At 33.4% G+C, this 17,402-nt stretch overlaps 4 protein-coding genes across 4 annotated transcripts in view; 1 reads left to right on the plus strand and 3 right to left on the minus strand.

Annotated features, from left to right (window-relative positions):
* LOC110381732 (suppressor of lurcher protein 1) overlaps positions 1–17,402 on the plus strand; it is a 359,122-nt gene that overhangs the window by 215,784 nt on the left and 125,936 nt on the right. The window lies entirely within an intron of this gene.
* LOC110381738 (anionic antimicrobial peptide 2) lies at positions 1,052–2,646 on the minus strand. The gene is made up of 3 exons (XM_021342132.3): positions 2,488–2,646; positions 1,943–2,116; positions 1,052–1,261 (listed from the first exon to the last, which is right to left on the minus strand). Exons 1-3 carry the CDS (start codon positions 2,530–2,532, stop codon positions 1,220–1,222), a joined length of 261 nt encoding a protein of 86 aa, XP_021197807.1. The 5' UTR covers positions 2,533–2,646; the 3' UTR covers positions 1,052–1,219.
* Positions 7,457–8,764, minus strand: LOC110381736 (anionic antimicrobial peptide 2). Its single transcript, XM_021342131.3, has 3 exons — positions 8,606–8,764; positions 8,032–8,214; positions 7,457–7,556 (listed from the first exon to the last, which is right to left on the minus strand). The coding sequence occupies exons 1-3, from the start codon at positions 8,648–8,650 to the stop codon at positions 7,521–7,523; spliced, it is 264 nt and encodes an 87-aa protein (XP_021197806.1). The 5' UTR covers positions 8,651–8,764; the 3' UTR covers positions 7,457–7,520.
* On the minus strand, positions 13,401–15,714 carry LOC110381735 (uncharacterized). The gene is made up of 3 exons (XM_021342130.3): positions 15,563–15,714; positions 13,809–14,015; positions 13,401–13,516 (listed from the first exon to the last, which is right to left on the minus strand). The coding sequence occupies exons 1-3, from the start codon at positions 15,611–15,613 to the stop codon at positions 13,472–13,474; spliced, it is 303 nt and encodes a 100-aa protein (XP_021197805.3). The 5' UTR covers positions 15,614–15,714; the 3' UTR covers positions 13,401–13,471.

Genomic DNA, 17,402 nt, shown 5'->3' on the forward strand with positions numbered 1-17,402 from the left:
TAAATATACCAACAGAGTTCATGTTTTCTGTACTTCTTTTCTCACAGAGAAAAATATTTTTCGCACAAAAAGATTTTAAACTTTCTCAGCAAATTTAAAATTTTCCAGATCGCTCCCTTTATAAAGAGGAATCTAGAAAGTGCCTCTTTATATGCTAAGTGATGGAACTCAACAGGAATACGACTGCGCTTCCGTATACATAATAATAATATACATAAGTACGACTTATGTATATCTAGTTGTAGTATACCACTCTATTATGTGGAAGTGTAAACACGCGTGTGTTTTTCAGATATTTATACCTACCGATTTTCTTACAGAATTGAGAGTTGTTTTCTTGAATGCAAGATCAGTGAAACTTACATGATACTAATTACTAACTTGTAAAATACCTGAAACTAATACTGAACAGAATTAAACAACATTTTTCTTAAGAAAACAAAACAAAAGAAAATCAATACACTATTTCTATCAAAACAATTGACAACACATTATAAAATGACGAGTAATAATTTCTATTCATTAAACGTCCATGCTTTATCAGCTTCGACCTTAAACCTGCGTAGACCTTGCTTATCAGTCCAAGATAACAGGTCAACTTGTTATCAAATGGTACTTAGATACATTTTGCATAGACTTATCACTTTACTGATAACTTAATGTGCAAAATTGGAATAATTAAATGATGTTTAAGTTGATTTTGATTCGTTGTTGCCCAAGTATAATACATATTTTTGCAATAATATTAAAGATAATCTATCTAGTTTTCTAAAGATTGTATTGTATCTTGTTCTTTTTATTCAGGCAAATATCTAATGACTCCTCCCGCTGTGGGTTAGCAGCGTGAGGGAGTGTCAAACTCTTACTGATTAAAACCCATCATGTTCCTTCTCCTTCGTAGGCCTTTTATGTACCAGGGCCGCGGTATCTCTTTCGAATAATCCCGCATGGTATTTTGTTCTTAGAAAGGGAACTTATGATTAATTTATTAATTAAGTAAATATGATTGGATAATAACGACAAGCTATTTAAATAAAAATAAAAGAACATCTTCTAAAAATATATTTATTTCATACTAAATAGTGATATTTTTGCTAAAATAGAAATGTAATACATATTTTAATATTTTGGCTTTAAAGCCAATGTTTTTCATGATGATAGTATAATGTGATACAATGTAAGAGTGAAAATAATATAATCATACAATTCAGTCTTGTTTTTAGGCTTTCTTTGGTTCGGTGGCCGCTTTCATGTCATTCATCTGAAAAAGGAAAATTGTGGTATCATTTGATCTGCCAAAATTGAAACAAACCGGTGACACGCTTTGTTCCAGGAAGCAGCATTTTTAGGGTTCAGAATAGTCGGTAAGAAACTCCATGGAAACTCTTTATAAATATTTTGGTGCAAAAAGAATTACGGTTCATACTAATATCGCTCCAAAATTATCATTAGCTAAAACATTACATTAGTAAAACCCATTAGAAAACCCAAAACGCATTCGCTTGTTTACGCAAAAGTTATTTACATTTCCTATTAAAAAAGTTGTTATTTATAACTGTCGGTAAAACCTTGCTCAATAATTTTGGCTCATTCAGCTCAAAGTCTGATAATATGCTTTGTTTTTGCCATCATTTTTAATTTAAGGATTATTCGATCTGGTAGTTTCACATGATTCCTTAACAGAACTTCTTTCAACAACTACATAAAATCTTGCATTGGTTTGTCTCTTACCCCACCTCTCTTCATAAACGTAATTGTTTAGCCGTTTTACCGTAAAAGTGTAACACTGGGTTACTACAATAACAGTGAGTTGCACCATTGAAGTTAACCATTTTCTGTTGTCAAAATGCCGATTTGACTAACAGGCGGCTAGTTATGGTTTGGTTGTCTTTCTAGTTAAATGATGCACTTGAGTCTTAAACATTAATAAAAAACTTCTTACCGTCTTAGTAACACCGTCAACGAATTGGTTGAAATTCTTCTTGATGGTATCAGGGTCGAAGGCGTTGGACACTTGAGTATTGAAACTCTGGCCGAACTCTTGGATTTGCTTTTGTAACGTCTCCAAGTAATTCTTGTTATCAGCGGGCGCGTCGCGTTTCACGAAAGCTTGCGCCTGAAAAATTAGTTTTCATTTGGTTACTTGAATAAGGAGTATGCTATATCCTACCTACTGAACAGCAAAATTAGTGCATTTGTGTAAGGAGAAGACTAGTCACAAAAAATTTAAATCATGATTTCAAGTCGAAATATCACATCTATAAATAACAACAATTGTTGCAAAATATTTTTTGCATCTGTTGTATTTTGTTTTTTCCTGAAAAATTTCTGATGCAACCCGCGGTCCTAGCAATTTTCTGATATCCTAAAGGGTTAAAATTAATTAAATAAAACTAAAAAAGAAACGTAAAGAGTAAAGCCCAAAAACAAACAAGAAACGTTGAGATAAGTCAAACTAGTCCAAAAACAAATGAAGTTCAAACTTACGCTGACAAGGCACACAGCCACAAATACAATCAACAGTTTATTCATGATGAATTCGAACGTCTATGCAAATCAAGAACACAATGCAAACTGCACTCACTGCAGCCGATATTCCCTTTATCTTGATGCGAACAGAGCTATGCATCTATGCATGTATGCAACTTATCGACGTGACCCCGGGTCGTAGCAAGATAATTAATTGATTGGCTGGTAACAAACACTAATTGCAAAAGAGTTAGGAATAACTGGATCAATCAAATGTTTGTGTTGCTGTCTTTTTGTGATGGTTTGCGTAAGGTCTTAATTCCATAAGTTGATAAGTTATCCTCTTTTGGCGTTATATAGACCTTCCTAACACTATGCCACAATACGAGAACTCGAGCTGGTCTTTTCCATATTTCAAGCTATTCTTCGAATTTCATCCTGTCAATGACGTTTTATTTATCCTGTTGTATTACTTTGGACACCAATTTGTTACCTACTTACACCATTTTTCTTGTTTGATTCTCATTACATTATGGTGACCTGTCTCTGATTTGTTCAATGTTGATTACCTGAAATTGTCAGACGACTTTGATACATTTTGGTACGTTTAATCATTACTTCGTTCCAGACCAATTCGTTGACGCAAGGCTACTTGCTAATTTAGAAAATAGTAGCTTATGCATAGACTAACTGCACTTAGAGCGGATTAACTTTCCTGATGCAACTCTAAGTACTGTTTTTATCTCCGATGATGACTGATCTTATCAATGGTATCAAACATTATCATAACGCATCGCCCCAGTGCATTTGGTATTCTTTGAAAAATAATCGGTGAACGCTCTTCTAGAGCTTAGAGCATCCGATTTGAATCCGTAAACAAAGATTCTATCAACCAATGGCATAAACCACTATCCATACATAGATTGAAATCTTTAAGGGGAATTTTGATTGTCTCAACGAAAACTTGCTTATGCAGTGTCATACACATCATTGGTTGATAGTACATTCCGAAGTAATTCCATCCTACATACATAATACTAGCTTCCCCTTGCGGTTTCACCTGACCGGTCTTCCGTAATTCTACTTTAGTTTTACACCGTTTTTATGCAGAGGCCAAAACATTTCGAAAAATATAAATAATATTTTTAAGTTTACTTGGAAAATGTCTTTGAACAAGTAACAAATTTATAATGCTGCATAGTAACGGGTCGATAATATCCCAGTCGAAGGAAAGATAGACCTCAACACACACTTCTAGTTTTAGTTATAAATCGTGTAACTGATACGATTTTCTTTTATTTATAGACTTTTAATGAAATGTTTCAACTTGAAATCAAACAATAAAATTGAGGAGTGGGGTAATAGCCCACCACTGACAGCTCAATAAGTCAACAGTTAGTCAAACATACCTACAAAGCTGTCTCACTTATGATAATAGGCGCTTGTACCAAGTAGGTACAACCGATAAATACCAACGAAAATAAAAAAATCAAGTATGTTATAAAAAATCTATTTCAATAAAAGTACAAAATGTTTATGTAATAGTGTAATACAGATTTACGATGGTGTCATGGTCTGTAAACACGTTTTGATTTCATGGTTTTTAGCTATGACGTGACAAATAATACAGTGTGGATTCTATTATTGCATAAAGAAGGATCAGAGTATTCTTAGGCTGCTGCTGGCTGTTTTGGTGCTGGTTTTAAGTTGTCCACCTGAAAAAAAAACAATATTTTAGTAACAATATGCAACAGAGAGACGTGACAGACGACATTTTCAACTGATAGAAATTACCTATTCAAGAAATATTCTAAAATAACCTACATGTACAGAAAAGCAGGAGACCATGATGACTATGGATTTCAATCTTCAGTCCTTATACTGAAGAGCTTAGATTTGAAGATATATGAATGAACATGAGCACTTCATATGTATTAGTATATTATGTATTTTCTAGAACTGCGATAAAAGTGACAAAGGTCAGAGTTAAAAAAATATACATTCTTTTAGAAAATAGTTTGTAAGTTAAAATTCCCCAAAGTGATTACCTATATGTGGACTCTGGATCCAGTCCCTAAAACTTTGTATGTACTGTTCGGGACACTGTGACAATGAATAAGCAAAAAGAATTATGCGGGATATTTCTTTTGGCTTATTCATTAGAAAAATTAACACTTTCTTGAATTGCCCTAATGATATTATGCATTTCTAGAAGGTTAGATCTATTAAGGGTTTTCATAACAAAATTTTAATTTTTAATAAATAAATTCACCAGTACAGTTATCAGGCGGAAAAGTCCGTGGTAGTACGTAACGTCTTACAATGATTCTAAATGTATTCTTAGTGACTTTTGCAAGGAAGTAAAAAAAAATTATTCTTACCACTTCCTTGAGTTTTTGGTTTGCTTCAGCGATTTTCTCCTTGATCGCATCTGGGTTCAGGACTTGTTGCACGTTATCGGAAATAGCTTTGCCAAAGTCTTCTAGAGTCTTCTGAATATCCTTTAGGGGGTTTTGCTCAGCAGCTGGTGCAGCCGGAGCGTCACGTTTGACAAAAGCATTGGCCTGTTAAAAAAAACGTATTAAAAATTGGATTTAGGTATGAATATTTCTTACGCTTAAGAGAATCGTACATATTTAACAATATTTACCTCTAAATATTGTTAAATATGTACGATTCTCTTTTCGAAAATCCTTGGCAGTCGTTACGGGTAGAGGCTAGTAAGTCTGAAACCAGTTTAGCCAAGGGCTAATCTGTTGCCCGGGTAACTGGGTTGAGGAGGTCAGGTAGGCAGTTGCTCCTTTTAAAACACTGGTACTCAGCCGCATCCGGTTAGACTGGAAGCTGACTCCAACATAGTTAGGAAAAGGCTCGGGAGATGAAATATGATTCTCTTTTTGGGGACGCGATTAATAACCCAGCCGCATAACAATTAAGGCATAAGGACTTTTTTAATACAGAGAACTACATATATTAAAATTATTAGATTACACTTCGTCTCATTTGCCTAAGTTCAGGCGTAAAAATCAACACAGCAAGGATTTTTGAAACACTTTCAACAAAGTCAATGATCGAAATGAATATTTTTAGTGAAATACGACTAAAAATAGTAACTTACGCTAACAAGGCACACAGCCAAAGCCAGAAGGACCATCAGTAGCTTGTTCATGATGAAATAGCACGTCTTTGCGATTTCACAACACAAAATACACTGAACTCCGAATCGAAGTGATCCCTTTTATCTAAATTTTGACCGGGAGCCTTTGTTTGAATAACTTATCTTAATGACCTCGAGTCGTTAGATTTTTGGGGATCCATTGTTTAAAATTTTAGTTAAAAATAACGATTAGTAAATGGTCACATTAACTATTGGAGCTTCTTGATTTATTGCCCGATTTATCGTTTAACATGAAAATGTATTTCGAGTTATATTAAAAACCCTATGATGTGATGCTGTAAGTTAACTCCTTGTGTCCTTGTATTCATAGAAAACTCCTTAACTCTTCTACGAATCTTCCAGTTTTTCTGCGGCACAACATATCATAAGATCATATCTATTGTCTTTTACTGTTTGATGCATTACCCGATTTTCATCAGCATTATGAAAAGGCAATTGTAGAAAAGTATATAAGTACTGATTACAATTTAAAGGTATAAAAACCGTGGTACATAATCTATTATTATCTTTTCAGTAGGTACTACTACTAAAGCTGAGAGAGCATCAGACAGGTCATTTATTAAGGAAAGCTTTTTATCCACGTGCGTAAAGTATTGTGTAGTAGAAGTCAGTCCTACATGTATCTTTAATTGCTGCGGAACCCAACCGGTACTTGGCGCGACACACATTTGGTCATAATTTGTTTTCATTTGCTGAGACTTCGGACTATTGGAAGAAAAATAAAATAAATTAGTCATTCTTATCATTCTTCGAAATCTGTGTATTTTGAACAATAACAGTATTTACTACTTTAGAACACTGTAGTTAAAGTCAGAGGTTTTTATATAGAGGTCTATTTGACTCGTATATAATATTGTCATTAATAAAGATGGATAGTTCCATTTCTTTGGTTTAGGGGCTCTGTAAGAAAATGATATTTATATTTGGAGCTGTAAGCAAAAGTGATTGTGTCAAGTGCATTTTTCAACCGTATCTAGGTTATTTAGTACCTACCCAGCGTTGTGATTAGTGTCAAACTTCTTTTGTTAGTCTAAACTTACGTAGTACCTATGCATCGAAGAAATTGTTATAGTTACAGACTACCTAAGCATCCCAGAAAATATAATTCCTTTATTCAATTCTGTTGCCTATAAAAAAATAACCATTAACTACCTTCTACTTTCGATAGACATGTTTGCTGTTAAGCAGTTTGATTCAATGTCTAAAAATATATCTATGTTTAGCTAATTCACACCAATGAGTGTGAAATGGACAACAATAACACAACCAATTCTAATAAGTACCGGACGTAATTTACGTCATGTATGATGCAGAAGGTAAAATTGGCATTATTTTCAGTCTTATTTCCACATAGTTTTATATCGTAAAATAACTTATGAATCTTATATTTAGCATTAGCAACATTTGGCGCGGTAAGTCCGTGGATGGGTGACCATTAATGCCACAAGGAAATCTTCCGTATTTCAAAAGGCTCGCTCAATATTTGTGGGTGCCTAGATTAACTTGACTAAAATGTATTTAACTTGATTTAGGTATTTGATTTCCAAGCCAGGATGATTTTTTTGAGTTTATATCCAGTCTGGAAGTTGGTGATCTTTTTCATCATATTTTTTATGTTTAGTGTTATATCTGCCGATCGCGTGGCTGACGCAATGACTCAGAGATCGGCTGTTGAAACGTATGATATCAGTTCAGTTCTGATTACATAGGTACCTATTATGTCTGTAAAACCTTGTTGAGTACCTACACATCTACACATCGTTTTATGTAATACGGGCCGTGGTGTAAAATAAAAGAAGTAAATGACTATGTATAAATAATTTATTTCATTCTACAGTAAAGTTGGTAAAAGTAATCTTTTTTGTGTTCTTGCTCAGGCAGCCGCAGGTTGTCCTTTCATCTCGCTCATCTGTAAAAAAAATATATTCGTAAGTAAGGAACAGTAAACCATCAGATATCCTACAATTTACTCACATCACCAACATACTGCCATGTTTTTAGCAGTGATGGTCATATACGTTTCGAGAAATTCATTAATCTAGTAAAAGCTTTTATTGAAATTTCAAACACATTAGAATTGCAACAAATCATAGAATTGAGAGCTCATAGAATAATCTAAACCAACACATTTGGTTTTCATGTCGTATTTCACTATTTCTATCGTATTTTATTATTTCACTGACATGGGCCTTGCCCATTGATTTCCAAAAGGACCGACTGGATGCGGTATCCAACACCTACCCATGATCTTTGTCAAATCATTCACAAACCTTATAGCTAGCTAGCTGCATCTGCCAGTCCACGGTTTCCACTCCTTTCAGCCTCATTATACATACAGCCACTAAAAGAAAATTGTTTCTAGTAAAAAAAAAACCTAAACTTACAGCTTTATTAACAGATTCGGCTATACTATTCAGTTGTTTCTTCATGGCTTCTGGGTTGAATGTGTTGGTTATTTGACTGTTGAAGTCCTTTGTAAAGTCTTGAAATTTCTTCTGAATGTTTTCCAAGTAGTTGGCGTCTGCGGGGGCCGCCGCCGGCGCATCGCGTTTCACGAATGCATGTGCCTGATAAAAAGAAAATTAATATTTAATGAATCATTTAATAATATGTAAAAGGTTTTATGTTAAATGCAAAATAGTAGAATAATTTACTGTGTTGGTTATGAATAAGTCACTTTATTGAATAAGTCAATGTTTTTTTTAGATAGATAGATAGATTTGTTTGTGATAGATATTTTATTGAAAACGGAATTTAAAAATGTTCATGATGTATCTTACTTCAATATCAATGGCTAGGTACTAAATATACTTAATTTTTAAAAGTAATACTCGAAAGTATTCTAATTTTATATAGTTCATTAAGTTATAGGTAATTGCAAGACTAAAATATGTTTATGTCCTATCAAATTATAAAAATTAACAAAAAAGAAACCAAAATATTAAAATTCATACTTACACTAACAAGGCACACAGCCACAAGAACAATCAAAGTCTTATTCATATTGAAAGATTTGTTGAAACAACTTCACAAACCAACAGTAGCTTTCAAACTGCGATCAATCCAGCAATGTTCTATATCTTGATGTTCCAGTGATGTATGAACTCACTGTAATGACCTTAGGTGACTAGGTCACTTAATCTAGCAAGCTAATCATTGATAGGTATGCAACAAACACTAATTGCCAACGTTTTCAAACGCAGCTAATAGGAGACATGGTTTGCGCGTGATGTTTTGTTTTCTTAAGCAAGTTGATAACAACAAAATTGTACTTATGAAAAGCCACTTAAATCACACGACAGAAAATTAATCTGGAACACTGCTTTTCTATAACTATTTTGAAGATTTTTTGTATCTATAGAGACATTTATTGATAAAATAGTCATGAAAGTCGGTTCAGATGTGAGAAACTTATTGCGTGTCTTATACACAAGAGTCATAACTGTAACTCATTTGACAACCAGTCTGTTATTTTTTCTGTACCTCAATCTAACAGTCTATAGGTAAATACACACACCTAAAATAGTACAGTAGAGTAAATAGTAGTAGTGGTAGGTACATAAAATGTTATTTTAATACTAGCTTTCCTCGTGGCTCTTTCCTATACCCTGATTAAATGTAGCCTATGTCTCCAGGGTACAGCTTAGCTTCCAAACAGTGAATGATTTTTTTTTAAAGTAGTAAATAGTTTCAGTGCCTTTGTACAAACAAACTAACAAACAGACAAAATCCTTTTAGTTTGAATATAAAAAGTGAATTTTCTCTCAATTCTTTTGCACATCAAAGTCGCTGTTAGTAAACGCCAAACGGGATATTGGATTAAGCGGGAGTCCCGGCCCGTTTGACTCATTTTAATGCATCAGTTCCGGATGAGGCGAATGAGATAATTGAACGGCAATAATCAGATCATCTGCCTTGTTGAATTTGTTGGAATAGTTATCTAGACTAATATTAGAGAATGGAAAGTTTGTGTGTTATCTGATAGATCTGGATATCTGAATGAATGAAATGTGTGAATATATGGGCGATTATTCGGGCTGGGAAGGAACTTTAATCGTGTTCATTTTAAATTGCATTCTTTCCTTTAAAATATTGTGTCTCAGAATTAGTCCACAGTTACCTATACTTACGTTATTTTAACTCCTTATAAAATCAATATGCTTGAGCAGAATCCAAACACGACCTTTGTCAAAAATTGACTCCATGAATGGTGATTTTGGCTCAGTTCGAATAATTCGATTTCTATAAGATCCTTTCTTTCGCATAGGAGAAAGATACTTCCGTGAACATAATGTACTCACGCGTAAGTCATACATTCAATCATGCTTCTAAGGTACGGGGTGCAATAGATAGTGGTACATCCGTCAGCTGTTTATCATAATAACATTATGTGTCGAAGTCCATTCTTACAACGGAAAATATCACAAATGATAAAGTTTTGTATGCATCTGTAAAACACGAGTAAGGTTTCCACAGTGTGTTCTTACTGAAAAGACATTTTAATTTAACGATGATACCTTCTGTTTCTAAACGGCATAGCCACATTTAAACACCAATCATTCCTATGAATCATCCATGTTTTTTCGATCTTTTGTTATAAAAACAATGATTTCCATAGTATATTCATTAGAAGTTCGAATTAAACCTTGATAAGAACAGACTGTTACTTATTCCGAGTACATGGTAAAATAAGGGCCTACTGGCAAATAAATCACTGATCTTGAATGAAAAGATTCAATGGTCACGCATAGAAGTTGGAAATTGCAGTTCAATCGACAGTACTTAGATAATAATATTCAATTGTTGTTCACATCCCACAAGATAAGTTATCAACGGTCACTAGAAGTACAATAATATGTCATTAGGATGTAAACAAAGTTCTGTGCAAACAAACAACATGTTATACCTAGATTGTTCATTAGATAATGAGATGACAAATGCGTTCTTGTAATTATAATGATAATTATGTGTACAATTAAATAACTAATTACTGGTATTATTCTACGAACTTAATGTGCATAGGTATGGCTTGCCAGAAAATTGCAGGTTAATTATGAATGTTGAAAATTTCAACCGTAGGTGCTAAAATACCTAGCCTTCCTGATAAATACAGATTTACAATTGAACTCGAAGAACATTCATGCGTTAGAATTGAACATTCAGTTACAGTCTCTACCTTGCTAAATACAAATTGTCGTTGGTTAACACAATCCCACCCAAAACAAAAATGTGAAAGACTGCCAAGTTCGATAATATGGGAATGCTTCACCTATAAAAGAAGTGAGATCTGAATAAGTACCAAGTTCCATACACATACCTCAGTTAAAAATAGTGACTTTTTAATGATGTTACTTGGCAAGTTTTCATACACCTTGTTATAAACCTACTAAACGCAATGAATCAAGTATTTAATTTTCTATTAAAACTTGCCAAGTAATCATCATTAAAAAGTCACTATTTTTAACTGAGGTATGTGTATGGAACTTGGTACTTATTCAGATCTCACTTCTTTTATAGGTGAAGCATTCCCATATTATCGAACTTGGCAGTCTTTCACATTTTTGTTTTGGGTGGGATTTCATTTATTTTTGTAAGGTTGTTTATTTTATTTTTTTCTTATGATGAAGTTAGTTAAAGAAATGTCTCATTTATACTATCTTTTAGATTTTTGAATATGCACTATGTTTCTTACAAAGAAATGAACTAGATTGATTAACTATGACTAGATTTACCAACTGACTGACATGACATGTTACATATATCATATATTATGTTCGTGGATCAAAGTTACACATTCGTTATTTTCGAAAGTGATTCACACTTGGCCGTTTTCAGATTTTTACTTTACTTTGACTAAATACAAACCTTTGTACCATTCGAAGATATATTATATAAATATAGATAAATTTAGTTCGTTTTAGTTCCTTAGGGGTATAAATTTACACCGGGTATAAAACACCTTCATTATTTTGAAACCGACTCACACTTGGCCATTTTCAGATTTTTCCCTTTACCTTGACATAAAGACCTACCTCCATGCCAAATTTCAAGTCAATACGACCATTGGAAGTGGTCTAGGTTTTTGATGAGTGAGTCAGTGAATCAGTGAATCAGTGAATCAGTCAGTGAGTGTATAGTAAAAATAGCGATTTTCTGACGTCAATATCTCAAGACTTACAATAGGTATATTAGTGAAATTTTGTATTTTAGATAAGTGAAGGGGTCTCAACAGATACTAGAAATTTGAAATGCGTAAATAAAATAGATTTTGAGTTACAGGGGGGTCGAATTTGGCCCGAAATGGTTCGTGTAATATAACCCACGGCCGGTTGAACTCGAAGAACATTCATGCGTTAGAATTGAACATTCAGTTACAGTCTCTACCTTGCTAAATACAAATTGTCGTTGGTTAACACAATAAAGCCGGAACACATACACATTTTTTGAATCAAGTTCATCAATGATCAAGAGACCCGTATCACTAACCACCATAATGAAAGTTTAATAAAAACAATATCAGTTCTTTCTAAATTCAAATTAAAAACCTTCATCGTGAAATCCGGTCCTAGCAAGTACAAGTAAACAGATTGGCTACCAAATCCTTTGTAACTAAGCACCCCGTATAATGTTTACACAAACCCTCATTCAAACTTTTAAAAAGAGAATGGAATGGACTCTTATTTTTTAATAATCTGTTTAGGGCTCTCCGAGTTTACGTAAACGGTTCTGCATTTAAGTAAGAAACTTTTTGGAATAAATTGAATGAATATTGTATTACTTTTTAGGGTTCCGTAGCCAAAATGGCAAAAACGGAACCCTTATAGTTTCGTCATGTCCGTCTGTCCGTCTGTCCGTCTGTCCGTCTGTCCGTCTGTCACAGCCGATTTACTCGGAAACTATAAGTACTACAGTGATGAAATTTGATGGGAATATGTGTTGTATGAACCGCTACAAAAATATGACACTAAATAGTAAAAAAAAGAATTGGGGGTGGGGCCCCCCATACATGTAACTGAGGGATGAAATTTTTTTTTTCGATGTACATACCCGTGTGGGGTATCAATGGAAAGGTCTTTTAAAATGATATAAAGTTTTCTAAAAAACATTTTTCTTAAAGTGAACGGTTTTTGAGATATCAGCTCTCAAAGTCGTAAAAAGTATGTCCCCCCCCCTCTATTTTTATAACTACGGGGTATAAAATTCTAAAAAAAATAGAGGTGATGCATGCTAATTAACTCTTTCAACGATTTTTGGTTTGATCAAAGTATCTCTTATAGTTTTTGAGATAGGTTGATTTAACTGTAATTTACGGAACCCTTCGTGCACGAGTCCGACTCGCACTTGGCCGGTTTTTTCGTACAAAAAGATGACCTCAATTCTTCATGGCCAGTTCCTGGATGAGCAAAAAGTTTAAAGACACTTCAACGATTAGCTTCATGTTAACGACAGTGCCTATTGTTAATGTCTTAAAAGACTATAAATAGAATGGTATATACAATGTCACTTCTGTTAGACTGCCTTGTATTTTTTTTTTTGCTTAGAATAGCAACAATACATAGACAGATGTGATTTATGATGTATAATAGTGTTAAAGACAACTTGTGCCTGTAAGTCTGATTTGAGGCCACGAGATACAGATAATATCCTACTATATTCATCACCGACCTATAGGTACTTAGCTAATAATATTGTGTGAATTTCATCATCATAGAGGAAACACATATTAGTAGGTATATGAATAAATCTACGAAAATATTTTAAGAACTATTTAATTAACGTGAGTTTCATCCGTAAATCATCTCTTGATAGCTCTGTTTGCATTGCTTAGGCGTTGGTATCGTTTGGTTTCGGTGCTGTTAACACTTCAAACTGTAAAGAAAAATAATTTGTTACTAGGTTTTAAAACTAATATGAAAATTACTAAACTTATTTTGAATTGAAATTATGCCGTTAGAAAAGTGAATCTGTTCGTTATGCCAAAACTACTAAATCAAATAAGATATTTGCATGACATGGATATTGAAAAAATGGTACCCTCTTGATGACTTAGTTAAGCTTCTTATCCATAAAACAGACAAGGATCCCTCGAAGCACGGATTAAGTCGCGGGCAAAATCAAGTACCTAAATAATAATTAGGTACATTTATCAAATCAAACTTACAGCTCTAGAGAATCTATTCAGATTATCGCCGATAACATTGAAAAGAGGCTGCAAATGTTGTTCATTGACGCCTCCTACGGCAGTCGCGAGGCTTTCATCAATGCACTTCTTGAACGCTTCCATATTCTTCTTCAGAGCTTCTACGTTAATCGCTACTGGACTCGTAGTGACCGGGGGACTGACCTCTCTTTTGACTCGTGCATTTGTCTGTAAGAAGGTTGTTGAGGTTTTTAGCCTATTTGTCTTATAGTGTGGTCGTACTTCTTGTAGGCGTTTTTGAAGTTCAAATTAAATGTTTAGAGGTACCTATCGGAAAGTCCATATTGCTTTTTGATATGTTTTATAATTTTTCTAGTGATAAAATTCAACGAAAATATTGTCAATTGTTTTACACTGGCCGCCCGCGGTTTCGCCCGCATTACGAGATAACTGCTTCTCGTAGCCGAATGGTAACAAAAACTGTCCTGCGTCCCGGATCTCGGATAACTACTTTCTAATTTTCAGCTTAAATGGTATGTACAGCTATTCTTTGGTTATAAGCAGTGTAACTAACATAGATAAATAATCAGGTACAAGATTTTAATGAATTATGTTCAGAAGTTTTACTCTATAGTAACTCTCTTTATTAACCAAGGTTTGCCACCATACGGCTAACACTGTAAATAACACTTACAAATATAGTGTATGATGATGCAGTCAACATGCAGGCTAAAACACCATTTGCGTGTTCATAAAGTGATGAAACCTTGCGTGCGTCCGAAATGTTGATGAATATAGAGCGAACTTAAATACGTGAAAATCGTGTTTTCGAAAGCACTAAATTCAGGGTTTAATGTGAAATATTTCGCTGCCGATTGGTATGTGATAAGAGTAGATTAAATTTCAATTTAGTACTTAGAAATGTTGTATTTCAAACTACCTGTTACTTCTATGGTTAATCAAAATATTTTACTGGATATTAAAGAAATAAATGTTCGCCAGGTAATTTATTTTTGGTTTTCAATATTTTAAAATGCATACCTTCTTTACCTATCTAGCCTACCAAATATGTTTATGAAAAATAAATATTTAGAACCAAACACTGTTATTATTCAAAGGGATGATCTTTTTTTATTATTCTAGATATTTTAAGGGTTTTATCGCTAAGCAGGGATAATCTCATTAACACCAATCTCTAACTAATACAAAAATAAATAGGTAGTTAGCATTCTATCAATTGAACTATATCATTCAAAATGACTCCAAAAAGACCTCTGATAATTAACTCTATGGGTACTATTACGAAGGCTGGGATTCCATGAAACAGTTTTCATTTTGCGTGGACCCTTGGGTATTTTATCCCGGACTCCCTTAATATCTACAGCCTATCTCTTTAATAGTTATTATGTACGGGATGTTACTGTTATGGTATTACTTGTGCTGATTATTTTACGACTGATTTCACCAATTAAGGAAATCATCAATGTTTACCATGATTAAAACCTCCAATAATCAAATCAATAGCTTCATTAATTAAAAAAAAAACCATTTAACCTATCGATTACGTAATCGACTGTCAGATAAATAGAACCATACTTTGCTCTAACATAGTTAACATATTTTTGTATCTTACAAGTACCCAGCAAAATACCCCAATTATATGGAAAACCAAAACAGTAGTAAACAGCATAACATATACCGATATAATTAGTGATTCCTATCCTCTTATCAAAAACAACCGTTCCCCAATAAAAAGCCAAATATATAATACTCACATCAACAATAATTAAAAGAACACAGAAAAATATTGCGTATTTAAAAAACATTTTTGCATAAAACCGACTTCTACGATCGTCAGATGAAAACCACTGACCTTAGTAGCAGTTAATGCTTACTTTATGTACAAACGTAAAACGACTGTTTACATAGGTACAGTCATACGGATATTGTACAGGTAAAATTGTATAATGTGTTAGTACCATTTTTGTGAACATTGTGTAACGTAATATATGTGTTTAAAGCCAATCTTGATGACACCGCAAAATCATAAGTTTCCACTCGTTTAACCGCAACGTGCAGCGTTCCACAGGAAACAACTAAATAGATAGATATAGTTTATTAGATACACCAATTTTCACCATTTTGAACTTTGAACTAATTAAAGTACATAATGGGCGATTTTCTAAACAAACCAGGATGGATTGAGACGAAAAGCAAAATATTATATGGAATGAAGTCAGGCAAGTTTTGAACTTGCTCCAGCAATTCGCATACCTTTTGAATATATGTATTCGATGTACTTACATTGCAATTAAGTACATTAAATAGTTTATTTTTATTAAAATTAGGTACATTGCAATAGATATCGTTTTTCTACAAATAACTGTTTGACAGTGAGTCATTTAGTAATACGGCGAAAACATCGAACCACTAGCTCAATCAGGCCTTTCCATAATTCTGTTAAAAAATATTTATATTTAAACGTTTACGATACAGAATAATCTATATCGAACTACAGCTTATCACTTAAAAAACTATAGTTTTCTACGTAATTGCGTGTTTCATTCAAATTCGCGAAATCGTAAAAATAGAGAGGTTATCTCTGCTGACCTGATCCAACAGTTCATTAATCTCAGGTTTGTACATTGTTGTAGTTAAAATTCGAGATTTTTGACACAATATTATTGTAAAGACCAAAGATTTGTATGGATGTATGTAGATTTGCATGTATCTGACGATAACTTAAAAACGGAGGGACCGACTTCAAAAATCTTTAGGACGCTGAATTACGTCCCCACTCAAAGACATTTAATGATTACTTAAGTCACTCCTTAGTGACGGAATGTCATACAAATCCTTCACTAAGGAATGGCTTAAGTAACCATTAAATGTCTCTGAGTGTTGAGGTTACACAGCTATTGTATTTTAACCAGCTATTTTTGTCAGTTTAAATATAGCCTAAATAGGGATCCCTTATTATCCCTGTAATGCTATGACGATGATGACGGCAGATAGAAGAGTATTGAAGAAGAAACCATGCTGCGCCGACCCTAAATAAAATAGATTGGCAGGGGGATGAATACCTAAGGGATGTTGTAACATTCTATTAGTGAAAGAATTATATTCGCTCCATGTCGTACATCCATACATACTTACATGTAAATCCTTCAACATTATAAAAAGAATCGACAGTTATATTTTTCAACCGTTTGGGGTTGTGAGTTGACTTTGTGAGTTGATAACTTTTTACGACTAATCAAAGGTAATGAGTTAGTTCCAACTAAGGCTTAATTGGCCATTAAATCATTACCTGTTTCACTACTCGCATGCCAAGATGCTGCTTAATTGTGTTTCTCTATCATAAGGATTATTACGAATTAATCCGATACAACGGATCATAGTCAGACAATTACAATAAAAAATAAAAATTGTGTAGGCAAAGTAAAAAGTAAAATATACGACATATAGGTATAACCTTCAATAATATTACTAACACCTTTGATAAACATGATATTTATTAACAAACACATGTTTTAACAAGAAATCCCTTTTATATAAAATTCCCTGATCCAATATTTCAAAAAGCAAATATACATATTGTTCTAAATAAATAAA

The sequence above is a fragment of the Helicoverpa armigera genome, chromosome 14, assembly GCF_030705265.1.
Source record: "Helicoverpa armigera isolate CAAS_96S chromosome 14, ASM3070526v1, whole genome shotgun sequence".
NCBI lineage: Eukaryota > Metazoa > Arthropoda > Insecta > Lepidoptera > Noctuidae > Helicoverpa > Helicoverpa armigera.

Bases quoted from the DNA above. Each gene is read 5' to 3' on its own strand.
- LOC110381738 (XM_021342132.3), bottom strand. From the start codon at position 2,532: ATGAATAAACTGTTGATTGTATTTGTGGCTGTGTGCCTTGTCAGC. The intron at 2,117-2,487 runs GTAAGTTTGAAC...CTAATTTTTCAG, and splicing joins TGGCTGTGTGCCTTGTCAGC to GCGCAAGCTTTCGTGAAACG. The intron at 1,262-1,942 runs GTAAGAAGTTTT...TTCCTTTTTCAG, and splicing joins TTGACGGTGTTACTAAGACG to ATGAATGACATGAAAGCGGC.
- LOC110381736 (XM_021342131.3), bottom strand. From the start codon at position 8,650: ATGAATAAGACTTTGATTGTTCTTGTGGCTGTGTGCCTTGTTAGT. The intron at 8,215-8,605 runs GTAAGTATGAAT...TCTTTTTATCAG, and splicing joins TGGCTGTGTGCCTTGTTAGT to GCACATGCATTCGTGAAACG. The intron at 7,557-8,031 runs GTAAGTTTAGGT...TTTTTTTTACAG, and splicing joins CCGAATCTGTTAATAAAGCT to ATGAGCGAGATGAAAGGACA.
- LOC110381735 (XM_021342130.3), bottom strand. From the start codon at position 15,613: ATGTTTTTTAAATACGCAATATTTTTCTGTGTTCTTTTAATTATTGTT. The intron at 14,016-15,562 runs GTGAGTATTATA...ACCTTCTTACAG, and splicing joins TTCTTTTAATTATTGTTGAT to ACAAATGCACGAGTCAAAAG. The intron at 13,517-13,808 runs GTAAGTTTGATT...TTTTCTTTACAG, and splicing joins TGAATAGATTCTCTAGAGCT to TTTGAAGTGTTAACAGCACC.